Here is an 18307-nt window from a genome sequence, read left to right on the forward strand (position 1 = left end):
CTCTCCTTGGACTAGCAGGATGATGCTGCTGCTGATTTTACGGTCCTGCCCCTCGGAATGATATTTGGATTTTTTTTTTTTTTTTTTTTTTTCGGTTTCATAAACTAGTGATAAAGTGTGCTATCACTCTGAGTCGGAACTTGATTTAGTTCTCCAATTCTCTCCATAAGGTGTTTTTCACAGGCGGATGATCGAACGCTGGACCTCTTTGAATATCTAGCTCACATTCGTCCAACTGGCAGGTCTAGCCAGGTTTCCGCTAGACCAAACTCTTTGGGTGATATTGATTTTTTTTTTTTTTTGAATAAGGAGAAAAAAAAAAAAAATCTTGGTCCAATAATAATTACTGGGACTACTGATAAGAGTCTCACAGAGTAGTGAACATGATTGGTGACTAAAAATGAACCACAATATTTATAGAGCAGTGAACATGATTGACTATATTTTAAGTTCATTCTGAAATCGAAACTAGATTCATGGAGCAACCTCTTGGTTCGGTGATCGTTGATAACTTGCATGTGTAACCCCAAATTGTGTTTTCGTTTTTGGCCTTTTGGCCCCAATCTATCAGAAGAGCATAGGCGAAATGTTGTTTTGGCCGGTCAAGTAATAACAAGAACCTCACTTGTGTGAGAACTTAATTTCCTCCTGGAAAATGTAACTCAAATGCAGCATGCATGTCTGCCTCTCTACAATACCTTCCAGCCACAACGGACTGGATTCATTCCAAATCTGCGCACTCCTCCATAAGTAGTGCATGCCTAATGGAGTACTGTGCAACATCATTAACTCTTGGGGCATATGTACAAAATGGCTGCTGCAAAATCTGAGAAACTTGAGCGAGCCTCCTCCATACCCCCCTCTGCCTCCTCGCGACAATGCTTGGATGATATTTCTAGCATCTGCCTCAGCTCCACTTTGACAGACGTACAGTCTCCCCAGACTTGCACAAAGTTTCAAGATCCTAATAGCAATGCCATAAAGCATGCATGATCGAACAAATAAAATATATGTACGTATACAAAACCATTACTAATATGACATGAATGAAGCACATATTTTTTGCATTAATTACAAAACCATCTCAGGCATTTACGAAGCAAACTAGAAAGTTTTTTTGGCAAATTTCTCAAAAAATGAAGACCTACATGTACCAAAAGTCCAAAACAAGAATCTTCAGTAGCAATCAGGAATTGTTCACCAGTAATCCATATCAGAGTCGGAGTCAGAAGATGAGTCATCAGAATCCTGTACATGAATTGATGGGTCCAAGAGCTTTAAATCTGCATGTAATGAGTCGCGTCTGAACGCCGGCAATAATTTAAATACTTCCCAATTAACTTTGGCAGAAGCAGGTTGAAGAATAATTTTCTCAAGCATTTGTGAAGTACTTGAAAGCAGAAATCTAATGAAATCTACTTCGGCTTTGACACCAGAGAAGCCAGTTACTTTCACAACTCGCAGTTGTGTGAATGCACAAGTCTTCTGGTTGTCATCTAACCAAGAAAAGTCCACTTCTTCCACATCTTGACAAAACTACACATACAAGGTCAATAAGTCAGAATCTAAAATTTCTTATTTCATTTTTTAAACTACAATTTGTTATAGTTGAGTTCGTTTTGTTTCTTTAATTTCAAGATTTCAACAGATACTGCATACTCCACTAGAATAAAAACTTACTGAAATTTCTAGTTCTTGAAGACCAGGTGAGGTTAATAACAGAAATTCAATGAAGTCTACTTCTGCTTTGACACCAGAGAAGCCGGTTACTTTCACTCGTTGCAGTTGGGTGAATTCCCAATTCTGTTTGTCACTTAAACAATAGGTTGCTTCTCCATCATTAGTCTCTTCTCCTTTTCGAACCTACACAAAGTAACAAATTAAGGTCGTCAATGGCATTAGATTAATCTCAAACTTTTGAAGTAAAGAAAGTTGAAAATTTTATTTGATCAATGACAGGGTAGTAGTTGCATGATTCAAATAACTCACCAAAATGTTTAGTTCTTGTAGAGCAGGTGCGCTTCTCATAAGGTGGATAGCAGTTAAAATCTCGTCCAAATTATTCAAGCGTATTCTTATAGAAAGAAAGTTCAGACATAGACATGGTTTAGGCAGCAGCTTCTTGGTCAAGGAACCAGCAGCATACTAGAGCAAAGAGGATACATAAAACAAGAATATGAATAATGATTCATAAAACAAGAATATCAATAATGAGTTTAAATACAATCATTAAAGAAAAATAGGAAATCCATTACCTCTAAAAAGCCATCCTTAAGTGTGAGCCTTTCAATACGAGGCAGTTCAAAAAAATACCTGAGCAATTTGCCAGAACTGATTGTAGAAACTTGTTTCCAGTCAATTGAAACATCAACAAGATTTAAGGTATTTGCTAGTTGAACATCCTCAAAACTGCCTTTAACTCTAAGGAACCGGATACTTGGTGCATCAATAGTGACATCAGTGATTCCCTTTAAGTCACATAGAATTATTCTCTCAAGCTGAGGACAGCAAGCAATTAGTTTTCCCAACACATTTCCGGACACTTTAACTTCTTGAAGATGAAGGCTCTTCAACATCCTGAAGCCTTTGAATGTCGTTGGAGGTTTAAGCAAACAATTGCATAACTCTAAATGAGTCAAATCTTTAAAAGAAAAGAAGCCGGAAAACACATTGTAGGGAGACTGCTTCCATACTTTCAGTACGAACACTTTGACATTGTTTCTTGATAGATGAGCAATCCATTTATCTATATCCCTATGGGCTGGATAGTTAAAAGTAGAAAGCTTGAAAGTGTCAATGCGGCCACTATGAAGTAACAGCACATGATCCACAGCCTTTGCAATTGGATATCCACTTTTATCATCAAACACAAGACACGGAAGCTGAGCCCATTTGTACCTCCAGTCACTCGATAATATACTTGTCCTCACTGCCTGCTTTATAGGTAAGTATGACAAAATCTGGTGTGTAACACCAGTTGGTAAGTTGCTTAATTTATCCAACTGATCCATCTTCTTCTTCTCTATCAAACAGGAATTTGATTGGATGGTTTTCTTAGGATCTGACATATCCAATAAGAAGAAAAAAGCATTCAACAACAAAACAATGGCATGTGCTGTGTATCAAGAATTGGAACTTCTAATTCTTCAGTATCGAAATTCAAGTAAATTATTTTGTGAAGAGAATCAAGCACTGAACTGGAAGAGAGGATATTTCCACAAGCACAGGATGGTTTACACATTCACATTTAATAAATATAATTCTAACGAAATTAGTATAAAGCTTACAAGATTCCAGAAGATGGAGCACGATCGATAAATCTTTTAAGATGCAACTTGGGGGAAGAAGGGGTTAGGGTTTTGTATATATATATATACACGCCGAGAGGTTTAGGAAAGGTCGTCGTCTGCTTGAAAACCAAGGCACCATAGACAACTGGACCTACAATGTGGGTAAGTGGGCTTTTATCAGGAGAGAATCGATTTTGTCACGTGAGATGCGCACCATACTAATTATATAAAAAAAAAAAACTAAAACATTATACAAAATATCTGTATTTTTTTTTTTGTGAGAATAGAATATACAAAATATCTGTTTAGTATGCGCAACAAGACAAAAATGCTCTCATTTACTTTCAATTCATATATATGGCAATAGATTATTGAACGGTTGGGCAAATGATAAATCTGATAATCTGATCATAAGTAATGTTTCAAAGCGTAGAAAAGTAACACATCACCGCACAACGTGTTGAAGATAGCGGAAAATTAAGTTAAAGCATTAATTAAGTTAAATTGTGGTTCGATTTCCTCCAATTTAACAAAATAAACAATCAAATTTTATCACATTTATATTGGCAGGTCCGTCCCATGATCAACCCATTGCAGTAGTGACTGACAGAAGTGTACTCTTTCCAATCTTTGATTCAGGAATCAAATCTTCATATTGACCAAAATCAAAGTTTCTTTGACTGAAAATATACGCTATATAAATCTCCAACCTACTTTTAGTTCGTATTTCAAACCCTTTCTCTACCACCACTACTGTTTCCCTTTTACACAGCATCCAGCTAATTTCTTGTTTGGCAAACTAATATCTTCAGCTAGCCAATAACATCTGCTCCTCATTATCTTGAAAAACGTACATGCTTTCTTGGAGTTTGGCCTCCCTTACCATGAGAGTAGGGAGTATTAATTAAGCTAGGATATCAAGTTAAGGGAAACAGAATTGGAAGCCTGAAAGCACTACGGCTACTGGCCTGAAGGAACCGGAACAGTCGATTATACCCTTCCCACATCGACCACAAGGTAGTCCGATAGAAACCAAATGTCTGACGCCTGGCCATGCTTCCGCCATCTTGCCAATCTTGTTTGTCTTGGTCTGATGACTCTCATCAAACGCGTGCATCGATCAACCCCATCTTGAGCACCCTCAGATGGATAAGAACGGTGATACCAGAGACAAGAAAGTTGATTGCTGTGTTCACAAGAAACCACTGGCACATGCAGATGCCCTTGCCGCAACTTCACTTAAAACGGCGAAAGACGTTTCTGACAGGCCAGGGACCGACCAACACCGCTGCCACTCAACTTGCTTGATGAAAAACCCTAGGAGACAAGCCTCCCATTCTTTAGCTTCAAGTAATTGAAAGACTTTGCTATAGACTAGTCTAGTTGTTATTTTGAATGTTTTGAATTTGAACTATGAAAAAAGATTGTCATAAACTTAAGACAGTGGTATCCTAATGTACAGAGATTCACTTTGCCACCCGAGTATCAACAATATAGAAATATACTCTGTTCATATGCTCAGATTTTTTTTTTTCAATTTAAACTAAGCATTAAACAACACGTATTACAATTCTCAGAGTTTACAAATAAACTAAATATCAATCCAAAATGCAAACTCGCTCACCAACTCACTACGCAGCGGAAGACTACAATTATATGCACCGTTCAACTCCCACGTTACGGAAAGTCCACCTCGGCATTGATGATGATTAATCGATAATCTAACCTGCACAATAACCCCTACACCGTGAAATAGTGCACCGGGTTATGACAATAACCCGGTAAACTTTTGCAACCTCGTATGAGTGAACCTAAATAACCACGTAACACATGCTTTAACCATCTTAGTCTAACAAAATCAACATGTAATTATCACAGCAAAAACGTCAAGTCCATATCATACAATAACATGCTCACATAAACTAATTCAAACTAAGACGCACATGCTCTGTCTCTAGCTTCATTTTATCTAATTTCCCACAACTTCAATTATACAATTAACTCCAAATATTTTTAACATTTTATGTCCCCACAATCTGTCAGATCATCAATCATCTGCCTCAACGGCATAACCCCGAAATTCCACTCATTGTCTCACAACAAAAAGCAATTGCCAACATTAGGGCATCACAACTCATTACACACTCACTATAGTTCCCAAAGCACAAATGAACTCACAATAAGAATTTACTAAAATTAGTGATCCCTGCATAGAAACTTAGCTCAGGAGATCACATTTAAATAATCAATAAAATCATAGTAATCCCTACGTAGAGTTTAGTTCAGGAAATTACATTAAAACCAAACAATTCAAAAAAATAGTAATCCCTGCATAGAAACTTAGTTCAGGAGATCACATAAAAGAAATCAATAAAATCATAGTAATCCCTGCGTAGAGTTTAGTTCAGGGTTACATTAAAACCAAACAATTAAAACAAAAGTAATCCCTGCATATAATTTAGTTCAGGTGATTACCAAAGAAAAAAAACAATTCAAAATAGAAATAATTATAAAACAATGCAGAGAAATCTATTAATAACACTAATCATCACAACATCACCACTCACAATAATTCACATCATTTACACAAAACCATCACACAGATCATTTACACAAAATCATCACGCATATCATTTACACAAAATCAACCACATCATTTATACAAAATCATCACACAGATCGTTTATACAAAATCAACCACATCATTTACACAATATCATCACATAGGTCACCACACAGGTTATCACAAAATATTATTTCCTCATCTCCAACAACCTCCAAAACAATAGTGACACCAATTCCAAAATAATATGTTCTCATCTCAAAACCATCATCAAAATCGTACACATTTCAATCAAAGCTTAAATCGACAAAAACCCTCTTTCCTTTCAATTTCTCTTTATTTTCCTCAATATCACAACGCACAACAAAAGTGGACAACATGCTCAATTCCACCAAGATATATATTTCACGTATATATATATAGACACACACACGTAGTCATCCGCTCAGGGATGCCACTAATACAAACTATAGTTTTACAAATTAACTACTAGAAAATCATTTTATATCAAAACCAAGTTTTAACTTACCCATGAACCGTTGTTGATCAAATTCATATATTTTAAAACAAATAATTTATTTGATTAATACGATTTTGCATGCTAACAATTAAATCTACTAAATTAAAATATAACTAATTTATCAACCGAAACACCGCGATATTTACTCACCTCTAATCCAGCGGCGTTTTTTTTTTTTTTTGAAATAGGGCCAGTACGGCTGCCCTCAAGCCTTGACCATTAATGAAATCTCAGAATACATGGGGGGGGGGACATGATACCTAAACCCCAAATCACAATAAGCATAAAGAGAACAGCTCGAGATCATAATGAGAGTCTCTACAAAAAATATGTATTCTAACAAGCACCAATTAGCGAAGAGTGCATCATTGGCTACTCTATTCGCTTTACAAAGGTGGTGACATACCGGAAAGATTTTGCTAACGCAGAGCCATAATTTACTATTACTATCAGCTTTCCCACTATGTTGCCACCGAAAAACAATTTCGGTGACACTAAGTTTCATCCTGCCACTGGGAGGCTGCGACCATTTGACAAAGCAAGGAACTCGCCGCCTAACCAGAGCAGACAAGGCACACAAGGTGTGCAGTCCGGGACAGAGCCCACGTCGCCCTTCCCAAAAGTGGTAGGGACTTATTACCGGCATACAGCCACGTCTTACTAAAAGTAAATAATAATAAAACATAACAGAAAAATAAACTGGGTCAAAAGTCAAAGCCCAAACCAACAGAAGGGTCAAGGCCCAGACCCAAAGCCCTTCAGACCCAAATATGAGAATCCAGGTGCAGAGATCATGACGGCGCCAACCAACTAGTGCTTCCCAAACTGTCTCACCACCACCAGCAACGACACCATCACCAACCTGCCGCCTGCTAGCCTCGTCGTCTTTCCCCAGCTGAGACCCAAACCACTCAAAACGGATCGGGTCTAACCGATCCGATCTAAGCCCAGTGATTTGCAGCGATGCCGCCGCCCGGTCACCACCCTCAGGCGATCTCCGATCCTGCAACACCTCCTCAAAACACCTACCATGCCTTCCACATTCCTCCCTAAGGCAAGACGACACCAGCCCCAACTTCCAGCCATTAACCCGTCACTGCCCATCACCATTAATTCCTCCAAGCGCTCTGGACAGCAGCATCGCGCTCCCGCAACCTTCTCTCAGACCGGGCCAAACACCACCGTACACATGGTCCTTTCTAACCCGTCTGACGACGCCACCGCGAGGGCGAGCCGTCGGACCGGGCAGCCACTCTTGCTGGACGATCAGCGGCGTCTTCTTAACAGCTCAAAATCACAATCACAATTAGGGGTGGGCGTCAGGACCCGAAAGACCGAAGACCCGACCCAGACCAAGCAAAAAAGCCCGATCAGTTCGGATTTAGTATGGAAAATCTCGGTTCGGTGCAAAGCCCGACCCAAATGTATATTTTCGGTTCGGTCTCGGGCTTCAAATATTTGGAGACCGAAAGCCCGACCTGACCCGATTTCTCCTCCATCTCAGCCTCTCTCACTTTCCTCCCAAGCCAGCTCCTCCTCCTCCTCCTCCTCCTAAACCTCCATAGATCGAAGCAGACCTCTCGGATTTCAGAATCCTCCTCCTGCTCAAAGAAGTTAAGAAGCTACCCCGGATCGTCGACTGGACCTGCATATTCAGCAACCCATCCACGGCAAATCACCACCTCGTTCCAAATCGGCTTAAGGCAGCTCCCTAGCTCACCGCCACGACGAGGAGTATTGAAGCTGAAAAGGAGAGGGCTCGCCGTTTTGCCCACATCGAAACCCGATCTGCAAGAAGAAGAAGAGGAGAGGAAGGGTTAGATTTTCGTTTCAAATGGGGAGAGACATGATAGTTTATATATGAGATTCACTCTCTCTGGTATTTAGGCAAAGCCATGCCCAGTCTGTTTTTATTTCCACACCTATCAACTTTTTTACTAAAAGCTTCTTCTATAGTACCATACCTCATCTCTGTCTCCACGTTGTTGCTGCCTCACTTCCCAAGCATTAAAGAAAAGAAAAGCTGCTGCAGCTACCAAGGAGAAGAAGAGAAAGGACCGGGTGAAAGGGAAGAAAGAAAAGAAAGGACAAAAGTTGTCTCCCACCAAGAAAAATTGTCTCCACTTTCTTTGTCTCCACCACCAAGAAAAGTTTTCTGGGATGAAATAAATATAAGTTTTGCAGATAAAGTATCAAGAGAGTCTCGTGCTCTGGTGGTTGGGAGTAAGGCTTTCGTGTAGGAGGTCGGGGGTTCAAACCTCGCCTCTTACTGAATTTTGTGATATTTTGCATATTACTGGACTGAGAGATGGGAAACTCGATTTTGGGCCAGAAAAATCCGAAGACCGGACCGGCCCGTTGGGGATCGGTTTCTGTCGGTTTTCAATTTTGAAAAAGCCCGAACCGGCCTGAACCGATTGTTTCGGGTTCGGTCTCGGTTTTACTAAATTTCAGGCCCGGCCCGACCCGAGCCCAGGCCTAATCACAATCGTCCGTCCAATACAAATCCGTCAATCACCTAATCAAATACGATCTCAACTTAGCAACAATTCATAAAACACACTTAAACGACGATCCAACGGTTGGATTCTAATTTAAATGATGATCCAACAATCGGATCCTCACGGATCGCTTTCCGAATCACTGTTTCACAATTATACAAAGATCCAACGGGCGGATCTTCACCCTTGACCACACAAAGTCATCAAGACAATCATACAATCAATATATCAAAACTTCAAGTCGATCTGACGGCCCGATCCTCACAGATCGAAATCGAAATAATAGAAAACCGGAAAATTCACAACTTATTCATATGATCTCCAAAAATTAAGTGTTGTATGTCGAAATGATTGTATCGACATGTAGAACACAAAAATGGGTAGAAACTGCCCTTGGGTGGCCGGAGCTGGTCGAAAATAGCCGCCGCCACCAACCACCGCACATGGCGGTGAAACTTACATGAAGCTCTTCCTCTCAACAAGACAAACAACTTTTCCAACTAGCACAAAGTCTAAATCGAAGCGGAAGGGCCCGAAAATTACCTCGAAAGCTACGGTGATTGGAGTTTTCGCCCAGTTTTCCGGCGAGGCTTCGTTCTCCGTCCACGGGTCACTTCAGGTCCGATCCTTCTTGGAGCTTTCTGGAGGTTCTAGAAAGCTAGGTAGCTCGAGCTATGGTGGCCGGAGGTGGGAGAAAACTGCGTTGACCCAATTCTGGTTTTGGATCGTGTTTCTCGGGCAGCGGCGGCTACGGGCCGTGAGAGGGTGTGAGACGACCACGGGAAGGTGGAGGAGGAAGTGGCGAATCTTTGCAACCTGCTAGTGAGGCGTGGGTCGGCCGGACAGAGGAGGTATTGCCGCTGGAAATGAGAAGACAATTTCCGGTCGAAGAGAGAGAAGAGAGGGGCGGGGTTTCTATTTTTGGAAATCTGTCCTTTGCAAATATCAGAAAAAAATCGTCATTTATACAAAAATGGAAACTTTTTCCGAAAGCCATAACTTCTTCACACAAACTCCGATTTTTACATTCCGCATATGAACGAACTCGTATCGATGCACTCTACGACTTTCGTGAAGTAAGTTTCCACAGAATCCTAACGTATAAAAAAGTCAACCCTCGAATCGAAGCATTCCGAGCGAATAATTGTTCGAAATAATTTCCGCTCTACCCTCAAACCACTAAATCGCACCAACTAACACTTTATTAATTCCCGAAAACCATTAGGAATTAATAACGAATTTCCGGGGTATTACATTCTACCCTACTTAAAGAAATTTCGTCCCGAAATTTAAGCGCACTACCAAAAAGAAAACAGGTACGGCCAACCTATCAATCGAATCTCCACCATTACCAAAATTGCAACAACTCTGCAAAACTACGGCTCTCTGCACAGAGTACACAAGAGTCCAGAATCCTTCATCACAACAGTATTTGCATCATTTCTCCAATCATGCAACTTTAACACTACGAGAATTTGGAAATGAAACCTGTCTTTCAACTCAAATCAACAATACAATGTTCCTTTACAGTCATCATTTCACAAAGTCACAATCAGTTTTCTATGCATCAACACTACACAGAAAACTCAATCATAAAGACAATAGAGCAAGCATCACCACTTAATAAGTGTCCTACTACTTCAGAACACAAAATGACACTAAGGTCAAGCCTCGACCAACCAACACAAAAGCAACACCAAAACCACACATGACATTGCACACACAATCAAAGTGGTAGAGATTCCACTGCCACACATTGAAAGACGTATCACGTAACCAGCACACATCACCACACTCTGAACTCTGCTAACTAATAGGAAACACTCTAGTCCGTCCACGGAGGCGGCTGTCTCTACTGGGTCCCCTGCCCACTAGCCTGAGGTCTGGTACACTCTCTGGCTACATGCCCAGTCTGGCCACATCTAAAGCATACCTTGCTCCTCGGCTTCGTGCACGCTCTGGAAACATGGCCTAACTCGCCGCAGTTGAAACATCTCAGGTGTGCTACCTGCCCAACAAGTGCAGCTGCTACCCTAGCGGGCTCCTGCTGATGAGTCCTCCGCCTCTTCCAGGACCCACCCTGAGTATCTGGCTCACTACTGCTCTCCACAACTACCTTTCCCCTTCCTCGTGAATCTCCCATAGTAGTCATCTCCCCTCGAGACGTCAGAAGTTCCTGTTCAAATCCAAGAGCACTAGCAAAGATAAGTGCCACAGTAGGCAACTGAAAAGGAGTCACCCAATCTCTGATCACCAGGTTCAGTCCCCGTTGGAACTTCCGAGCCAAAGACACTGGATCCATCGGCCTAACAAACCGGTACAACTGTGAGAACCGAGCCTCATAGTCCTTGACACTCATAGTCCCCTGGATTAGAGAAATAAAGTCAACCTCTAATTTCTCCCTCCTAGAAGTGGGAAGGTACATGTCCCGAAAGAGTTCCACAAAACCCTCCCAAGTCATGGTCGATATGTTCCTAGTCTTCATCACAGAATCCCACCACCGTCCTGCCTCACCCTGGAGAAGGAACGTAGCTGTAATCTTCTTCTCCATGTCGGTACAGACGACCATATCATAGTAGGTCTCCATGTTCTCAATCCACTGATCGGCCAACAAGTAATCTGTACCACCCTGAAACGCCACTGCCCCCAGTTTAGTGACCTCCCTAGTCAGCCTAGTTAGTTGAGTAGCATCTACTGTCTCAACAATAGATGGAACAGGTTGCACCACCTCCTTCTCAAGATAGAACTCCTCTTTAGGGGTAACCATGCCGCTACCCCTGACCCTGCCTCTCTGAGGATCCATCACCTAAGAATCATACCCACACTTGGTTAACACTTGTATAAAATCTAAACACATGAATAAGTCATATACAAGAACTGTATTAACCAAGATACAAACACAAGGAGGATACATTTCTATAAACAAATCCCTTAAGTATAACAAGAAATCAATCTAGAGGTTCCTATTCTCAAAAGACTACAACTCAAGAAGCTACACAAAGCTCCAACACTTCACCTACAGAGCCGACCTATGCTCTGACGACTTAACGTTCTAGACGACACTTAACCTTCTCACATACCTGATGACTATATCAATACCGAAGAGTATAGGATGGGGATTCGCTGCAGACGGGCCATTACACGAGTAGTATTGACTATCACCAAATATGTACCTTATGCTCTAATACCAAACTGTCACGCCCTGAATTTTGAATAAAAAAATCAAATTCGAAACGCGAAACGCGAAACTTAACTACATTGTTCAAATGCTCAGAATTTTTTTTTTTCAATTTAAACCAAGCATTAAACAACACGTATTACAATTCTCAGAGTTTACAAATAAACTAAATATCAATCCACAATGCAAACTCGTTCATCAACTCACTACGCAGCGGAAGACTACAACTATATGCACCCTTCAACTCCCACTTTACGGAAAGTCCACCTCGGCTTCGATGACGATTAATCAATAATCTAACGTGCACAATAACCCCTACACCGTGAAATAGTACACCGGGTTATGAGAACAACCCGGTAAGCTTTTGCAAGCTCGTATGGGTGAACCTAAATAACCACGCTTTAACCATCTTAGTCTAACAAAATCAACATGTAATTATCACAGCAAAAACGTCAAGTCCATATCATACAATAACATGCTCACATAAACTAATTCAAACTAAGACGCACATGCTCTGTCTCTAGCTTCATTTTATCTAATTTCCCACAACTTCAATTATACAATTAACTCCAAATATTTTTAACATTTTATGTCCCCACAATCTGTCAGATCATCAATCATATGCCTCAACGGCATAACCCCGAAATTCCACTCATTATCTCACAACAAAAAGCAATTGCCAACATTAGGGCATCACAACTCATTACACACTCACTATAGTTCCCAAAGCACAAATGAACTCGCAATAAGAATTTACTAAAATTAGTGATCCCTGCATAGAAACTTAGTTCAGGAGATCACATTTAAATAACCAATAAAATCATAGTAATCCCTACGTAGAGTTTAGTTCAGGAAATTACATTAAAACCAAACAATTCAAAAAAATAGTAATCCCTGCATAGAAACTTAGTTCAGGAGATCACATAAAAGAAATCAATAAAATCATAGTAATCTCTGCGTAGAGTTTAGTTTAGGGTTACATTAAAACCAAACAATTAAGACAAATAGTAATCCCTGCATATAATTTAATTCAGGTGATTACCAAAGAAAAAAAACAATTCAAAATAGAAATAATTATAAAACAATGCAGAGAAATATATTAACAACACTAATCATCACAACATCACCACTCACAATAATTCACATCATTTACACAAAACCATCACACATATCATTTACACAAAATCATCACGCATATCATTTACACAAAATCAACCACATCATTTACACAAAATCATCACACAGATCGTTTATTCAAAATAAACCACATCATTTACACAAAAATCATCACACAGATCACCACATAGGTTATACACACACACACACACACACACGTAGTCATCCGCTCAGAGATGTCACTATTACCAACTATAGTTTTACAAATTAACTACAAGAAAATCATTTTATATCAAAATCAAGTTTTAACTTGCCCATGAACTGTTGTCGATCAAATTCATATATTTTAAAACAAATAATTTATTTGATTAATACGATTTTACATGCTAAAAATTAAATCTGCTAAATTAAAACATAACTAATTTATCAAACGAAACACCGTGAGATTTACTCACCTCTAATCCAGCTGCATCTTCTTAACAGCTCAAAATCACAATCACAATCGTCCATCCAATACAAATCCGTCAATCACCTAGTCAAATACGATCTCAACTTAGAAACAATTCATAAAACACACTTAAACGACGATCCAACGGTCGGATTCTAATTTAAATGATATGATCCAATAGTTGGATCCTCACGAATCGCTTTCCGAATCACCATTTCACAATTATACAAAGATCCAACGGTCGGATCTTCGTCCATGACCATACAAAGTCATCGAGACAATCATACGATCAATATATCAAAACTTCAAGTCGATCGGACGGCCCGATACTCACGGATCGAAACCAAAACAATCAAAACCGGAAAATTCACAACTTATTCATATGATCTCCAAAAATTAAGTGTTGTATGTCGAAATGATCGTATCGACATGTAGAACACAAAAATGGGCAGAAACTGCCGTTGGGGTGGCCGGAGCTGGCGCCACGGACGGCGGAGCTGCCGCCACCAACCACCGCACATGGCAGTGAAACTTACATGAAGCTCTTCCTCTCAACAAGACAAACAACTTTCCCAATTAGCACAAAGTCTAAATCGAAGCGGAAGAGCCCGAAAATTACCTCGAAAGCTACGGTGGTCGGAGTTTTCGCCCAGTTTTCCGGCGAGGCTTCGTTCTCCGTCCACGGGTCACTTTAGGTCCGATCCTTCTTGGAGCATGATCACCGTCTTCTGGAGGTTCTAGAAAGCAAGGTATCTCGAGCTATGGTGGCCGGAGGTAGGAGAAAACCGCGTTGACCCAATTCTGGGTTTTGGATCGTGTTTCTCCGGCAGCGGCTACTACGGGCCGTGAGAGGGTGCGAGACGACCACGGGAAGGTGGAGGAGGAAGTGGCGAATCGTCGCAGCATGCTGGAGAGGTGTGGGTCAGCCGGACGGTGGAGATATCGCCGTTGTAAGTGAGAAGACGATTTCCGATCGAAGAGAGAGAAGAGAGGGACGGGTTTCTATTTTTGGAAATCTATCTGTCATGCCCCGAATTTTTAATAAGTAATTCAAATCGGAAACGTGAAACTCAACTAACCTATTCATATGATCAGAATTTTTTTTCGATTTAAACCAAGCATTAAACAACACATATTACAATTCTCAGAGTTTACAACTTAATCTGCATAACAATTCAATATGTAAACACACTCACCAACTCACTACACAGCGGAAGACTACAACTATAAGCACCCTTCTACGCCCACGTCACAGAAAGTTCACCTTGGCTTCGATGATGATTAATTAATATTCTAACCTACACAATAACCCCTACACCGTGGAATAGTACACCTGGTTATAAAACAACCCGGTAAACTTTTGCAAGCTCGTATGAGTAAATCCAAATAACCACAAACACCTTTCCGACTCAATACAGAGAAACAACACAATGAGTATATCTAAAATCAAGATCCTTTCCTTTTACGGATATACAAGTCACCCCGTGACAACTCAAATCATTTGAAATCTCAACAATAATCAAATGAACCACTCATCAATCCTCTCCACAAGATGTATTTATCACTACAATACGTAATAATAATTCTCGACTTACTACGAGTCTCACTCATCACTGCACTCCCCCAATTAAACTAATAAAGCCATTAATCATGCAGAGAAAAATAATCCATGCAAAATGCATACAATCAAAATCATAGTAATCCCTGCATATAGTTTAGTTCAGGTGATTACATTAAAATCAAACAATAAAATGAAAAAGAGAAATCAAACATTAGAAATGAACAAGGAAAATAAATAGAGATATTAAACAATATAAATGAAAAAGAAAATAAATAGAAGTTTAAACAAAGAAATAACAACAAAAAAATTAATTAAAGACATTATCAACTCACACTACTAAATCCATCCAAAACTCAACACCTTTTACCAAAAGGACACTTACAAGTCACACCGTGACAAAATCATAGGAAATGTTAACCTAACAAATCAATATGAAAATCTGGTCCAACTTGGACATGTTGGCAGACAAACTAGAGATCTAACTGATCGTAATCATTAACCCGGCCAAAGGCGTGATTCCGATATTTTGCCTGAGATCACAACCTGCGACCCCGGATCCATAGGCCAACCTAACCCTTAGATCAAAACATTTGAAACGAGTCGCACTGGACTTAAAATGTTACTTAATCACCAAAAAGGAGAAATCACAACCTGTAACTCTCAAATCTTCAGACACTTTTCAAAATAATAGAAATACCATTTCCCACCACTTATTATTTCCCGAAAAGTCATAACCCAAAACAATCTATGAACTCATTTACAAACATCATTTGCATCACAACCATTCCCTCAATACATATATATATATTTCCCACATAAGTACATGTTTAATTCAATAATCTAAATAAAATCACCAAAAAAAAAAAAAAAAAATCACAACCTATGACTCTAAAATTTTCGACACTTTCCGACACAATGGAAATACCATTTCTCACAATATATTATTTTTCGAAAGTTATATCCAAAAACAGTAACAAACTCACTCATACACATTGCTTGTATCACCACAAAATCACTAGTACATATTCTCAGATAATAATTTCTCGAAATAATATTCCAATACAATCACAATTATTATTTCATCCAATGTCACACCATCCAATATATATTCCATGTAAATATATATATATACGTAGTCATCCACACAGGAATAACTACTAATACCAACTATAATTTTACAAATCAACTACTCGAAAAATCATTTTATATCAAAACCAAGTTTTAACTTACCCATGAACCGCTGTCGATCGAGTTCATATATTTTAAAACAAATAATTTATTTTGATAGATACAATTTTGCATGCTAACAATAAATCTACTAAATTAAAACATAACTAATTTATCAACCGAAACACCGTGAGATTTACGCACCTCTAATCCCGCTGCGTCTTCTTAACGACCCAAAAATAACGATCTGAAATTATCCACCAATCGATCCGTCAATCACCTAATCAAGCACGATATTAACTTAGCAAACGATTCATAAAATACTCTTATACCGACGATCCAACGGTCGGATTCTAATTTAAACGACGATCCAATGGTCGGATTCTCGCCCATGAATACACAAAGTCATTGGGACAGTCATACGATCAATATATCAAAATTTTAAGTCGATCGGACGGCCCGATCCTCACGGATCGAAACCGAAACAATCGAAAACCGGAAAATTCACAACTTAATCATACGATCTCCAAAAATTGCGTATAATATATCGACACGTTCGTATCGATGTGTAGAACACAAAAATGGGCAGAAACTGCCCTTGGGTGGCCGGAGCTGGCCGGAAAAATCCACCACAGTGGCGGTGCCGCCACCCATCCAAAATCAAAATTTGACAAAACTCCCAACATGAAAGTTCTTCATCTCAACTCCAATTACAACTTTCATAACTACATCAAAGTAAGAATATAATCCAATAGGTCGAATTTTACCTTTGAAGCCAGCGAAACCCGATGAACCCTAGTTTTGAAATCGATCCAATTCGATCTCCACAGATCGATTCGATGCAAACCACCTTGGGGGAAATGATCTACGTCCCTTGAGGTTCAGAACCCTTTTTGAATCGAAGTAAATGGTGGCCTGAGGAGGGAGAACGGAGTGAGGCGACGGGAGGCGATTTCCGGCTCGGTCGCGCGGCTTCCCGAGCTTATAACTCGATCTACAAAAGGAATTGTGTGTTGATTCCTTCTGCAAAGTTGTAGGCGAGCTCAAGGCGAGCAAAATCCCTTTTGGAATCAAGTCAATTGGTGGTCGGACGTGGGAGATATCGGCCGGTGAAGGTGAGGGGGCGCGGGAGCTCGGGAGAGAGAGAGAAACCCAGATCGGGTTTCTGTTTTGGTTCTGAAATTTTTGTCCTTCTCTGCAAAATTTCCCAAAATAGCAACCTTTATACTAAAATGAAAATTTCTTCAAAAATTCATAACTAATTCATACGAACTCCAATTTTTGCGTTCCACATATGCAAGAGTTCGTATCCACGAGCTCTACAACTTTCATGAATAAAGTTTTCCCAAATTCCATACGTATAAAAAGTTGATTTTTCGAGACCCCTTAAATAACGTTCGTTTTCGAAAGTAAAATCGTTCAAACTAATTCCACAACCTCTCCAAGCTTCGTACTCGCTCCCACGACCACGAAATCATTTCTAAAGGTCCACGGAATTTAATTTAAATTTTCGGGGTATTACACTGTCCTTCTTTGCAAATATCAGAAAAAAATCGTCATTTATACAAAAATGAAAACTTTTTCCGAAAGCCATAACTTCTTCATACGAACTCCGATTTTTGTGTTCCGCATATGCACTAACTCGTATTGACGTGCTCTACGACTTTCGTGAAGAAAGTTTCCACAGAATTCTAACGTATAAAAAAGTCAACCCTCGAATCGAAGCATTCCGAGCGAATAATTATTCGAAATAATTTCCGCTCCACCCTCGAACCACTAAATCGCACCAACTAACACTTTATTAATTTTCGAAAACCATTAGGAATTAATAACGAATTTCCGGGGTATTACATTGTACGTGAAGAACCCTCTCAGTTATTTGGTCATTGGTGATCTAGAATTTAAGTTTATTTAGATTCATTTCAATTCACCTCTTTTGTCCCAATATGGACAATAAATCACT

General features: G+C 39.7%; 2 protein-coding genes across 10 annotated transcripts; both read right to left on the minus strand.

The window, feature by feature from the left end:
• Positions 1–484: 484 nt before the first annotated feature.
• Positions 485–3428, minus strand: LOC133722199 (F-box/FBD/LRR-repeat protein At1g13570-like). Of its 2 annotated transcripts, XM_062149019.1 has the most exons (5): positions 3288–3428; positions 2256–3061; positions 1990–2145; positions 1681–1863; positions 485–1536 (listed from the first exon to the last, which is right to left on the minus strand). In XM_062149019.1, the coding sequence occupies exons 2-5, from the start codon at positions 3009–3011 to the stop codon at positions 1198–1200; spliced, it is 1434 nt and encodes a 477-aa protein (XP_062005003.1). In that variant the 5' UTR covers positions 3012–3061; positions 3288–3428; the 3' UTR covers positions 485–1197. The 2 variants fall into 2 exon arrangements, with proteins under 2 accessions (XP_062005003.1, XP_062005002.1); XM_062149018.1 differs by lacking the exon at positions 3288–3428 and having other exon boundaries at positions 2256–3239.
• A 514-nt stretch (positions 3429–3942) lies between these two features.
• On the minus strand, positions 3943–17532 carry LOC133720788 (uncharacterized). 8 transcript variants are annotated; one of them, XM_062147258.1, is made up of 5 exons: positions 17112–17532; positions 16549–16624; positions 14236–14636; positions 13624–13700; positions 10368–11680 (listed from the first exon to the last, which is right to left on the minus strand). In XM_062147258.1, exon 5 carries the CDS (start codon positions 11675–11677, stop codon positions 10727–10729), a length of 951 nt encoding a protein of 316 aa, XP_062003242.1. In that variant the 5' UTR covers positions 11678–11680; positions 13624–13700; positions 14236–14636; positions 16549–16624; positions 17112–17532; the 3' UTR covers positions 10368–10726. The 8 variants fall into 8 exon arrangements, 4 of the variants coding, with proteins under 4 accessions (XP_062003242.1, XP_062003243.1, XP_062003244.1 ...); XR_009851980.1 differs by lacking the exons at positions 10368–11680; positions 13624–13700; positions 14236–14636 and adding exons at positions 3943–4607; positions 4915–5016; XM_062147259.1 differs by lacking the exons at positions 13624–13700; positions 14236–14636 and adding an exon at positions 11955–12076.
• Between the last annotated feature and the right edge of the window lie 775 nt (positions 17533–18307).

Source organism: Rosa rugosa, chromosome 7 (assembly GCF_958449725.1).
Source record: "Rosa rugosa chromosome 7, drRosRugo1.1, whole genome shotgun sequence".
Classification (NCBI taxonomy): Eukaryota; Viridiplantae; Streptophyta; class Magnoliopsida; order Rosales; family Rosaceae; genus Rosa; species Rosa rugosa.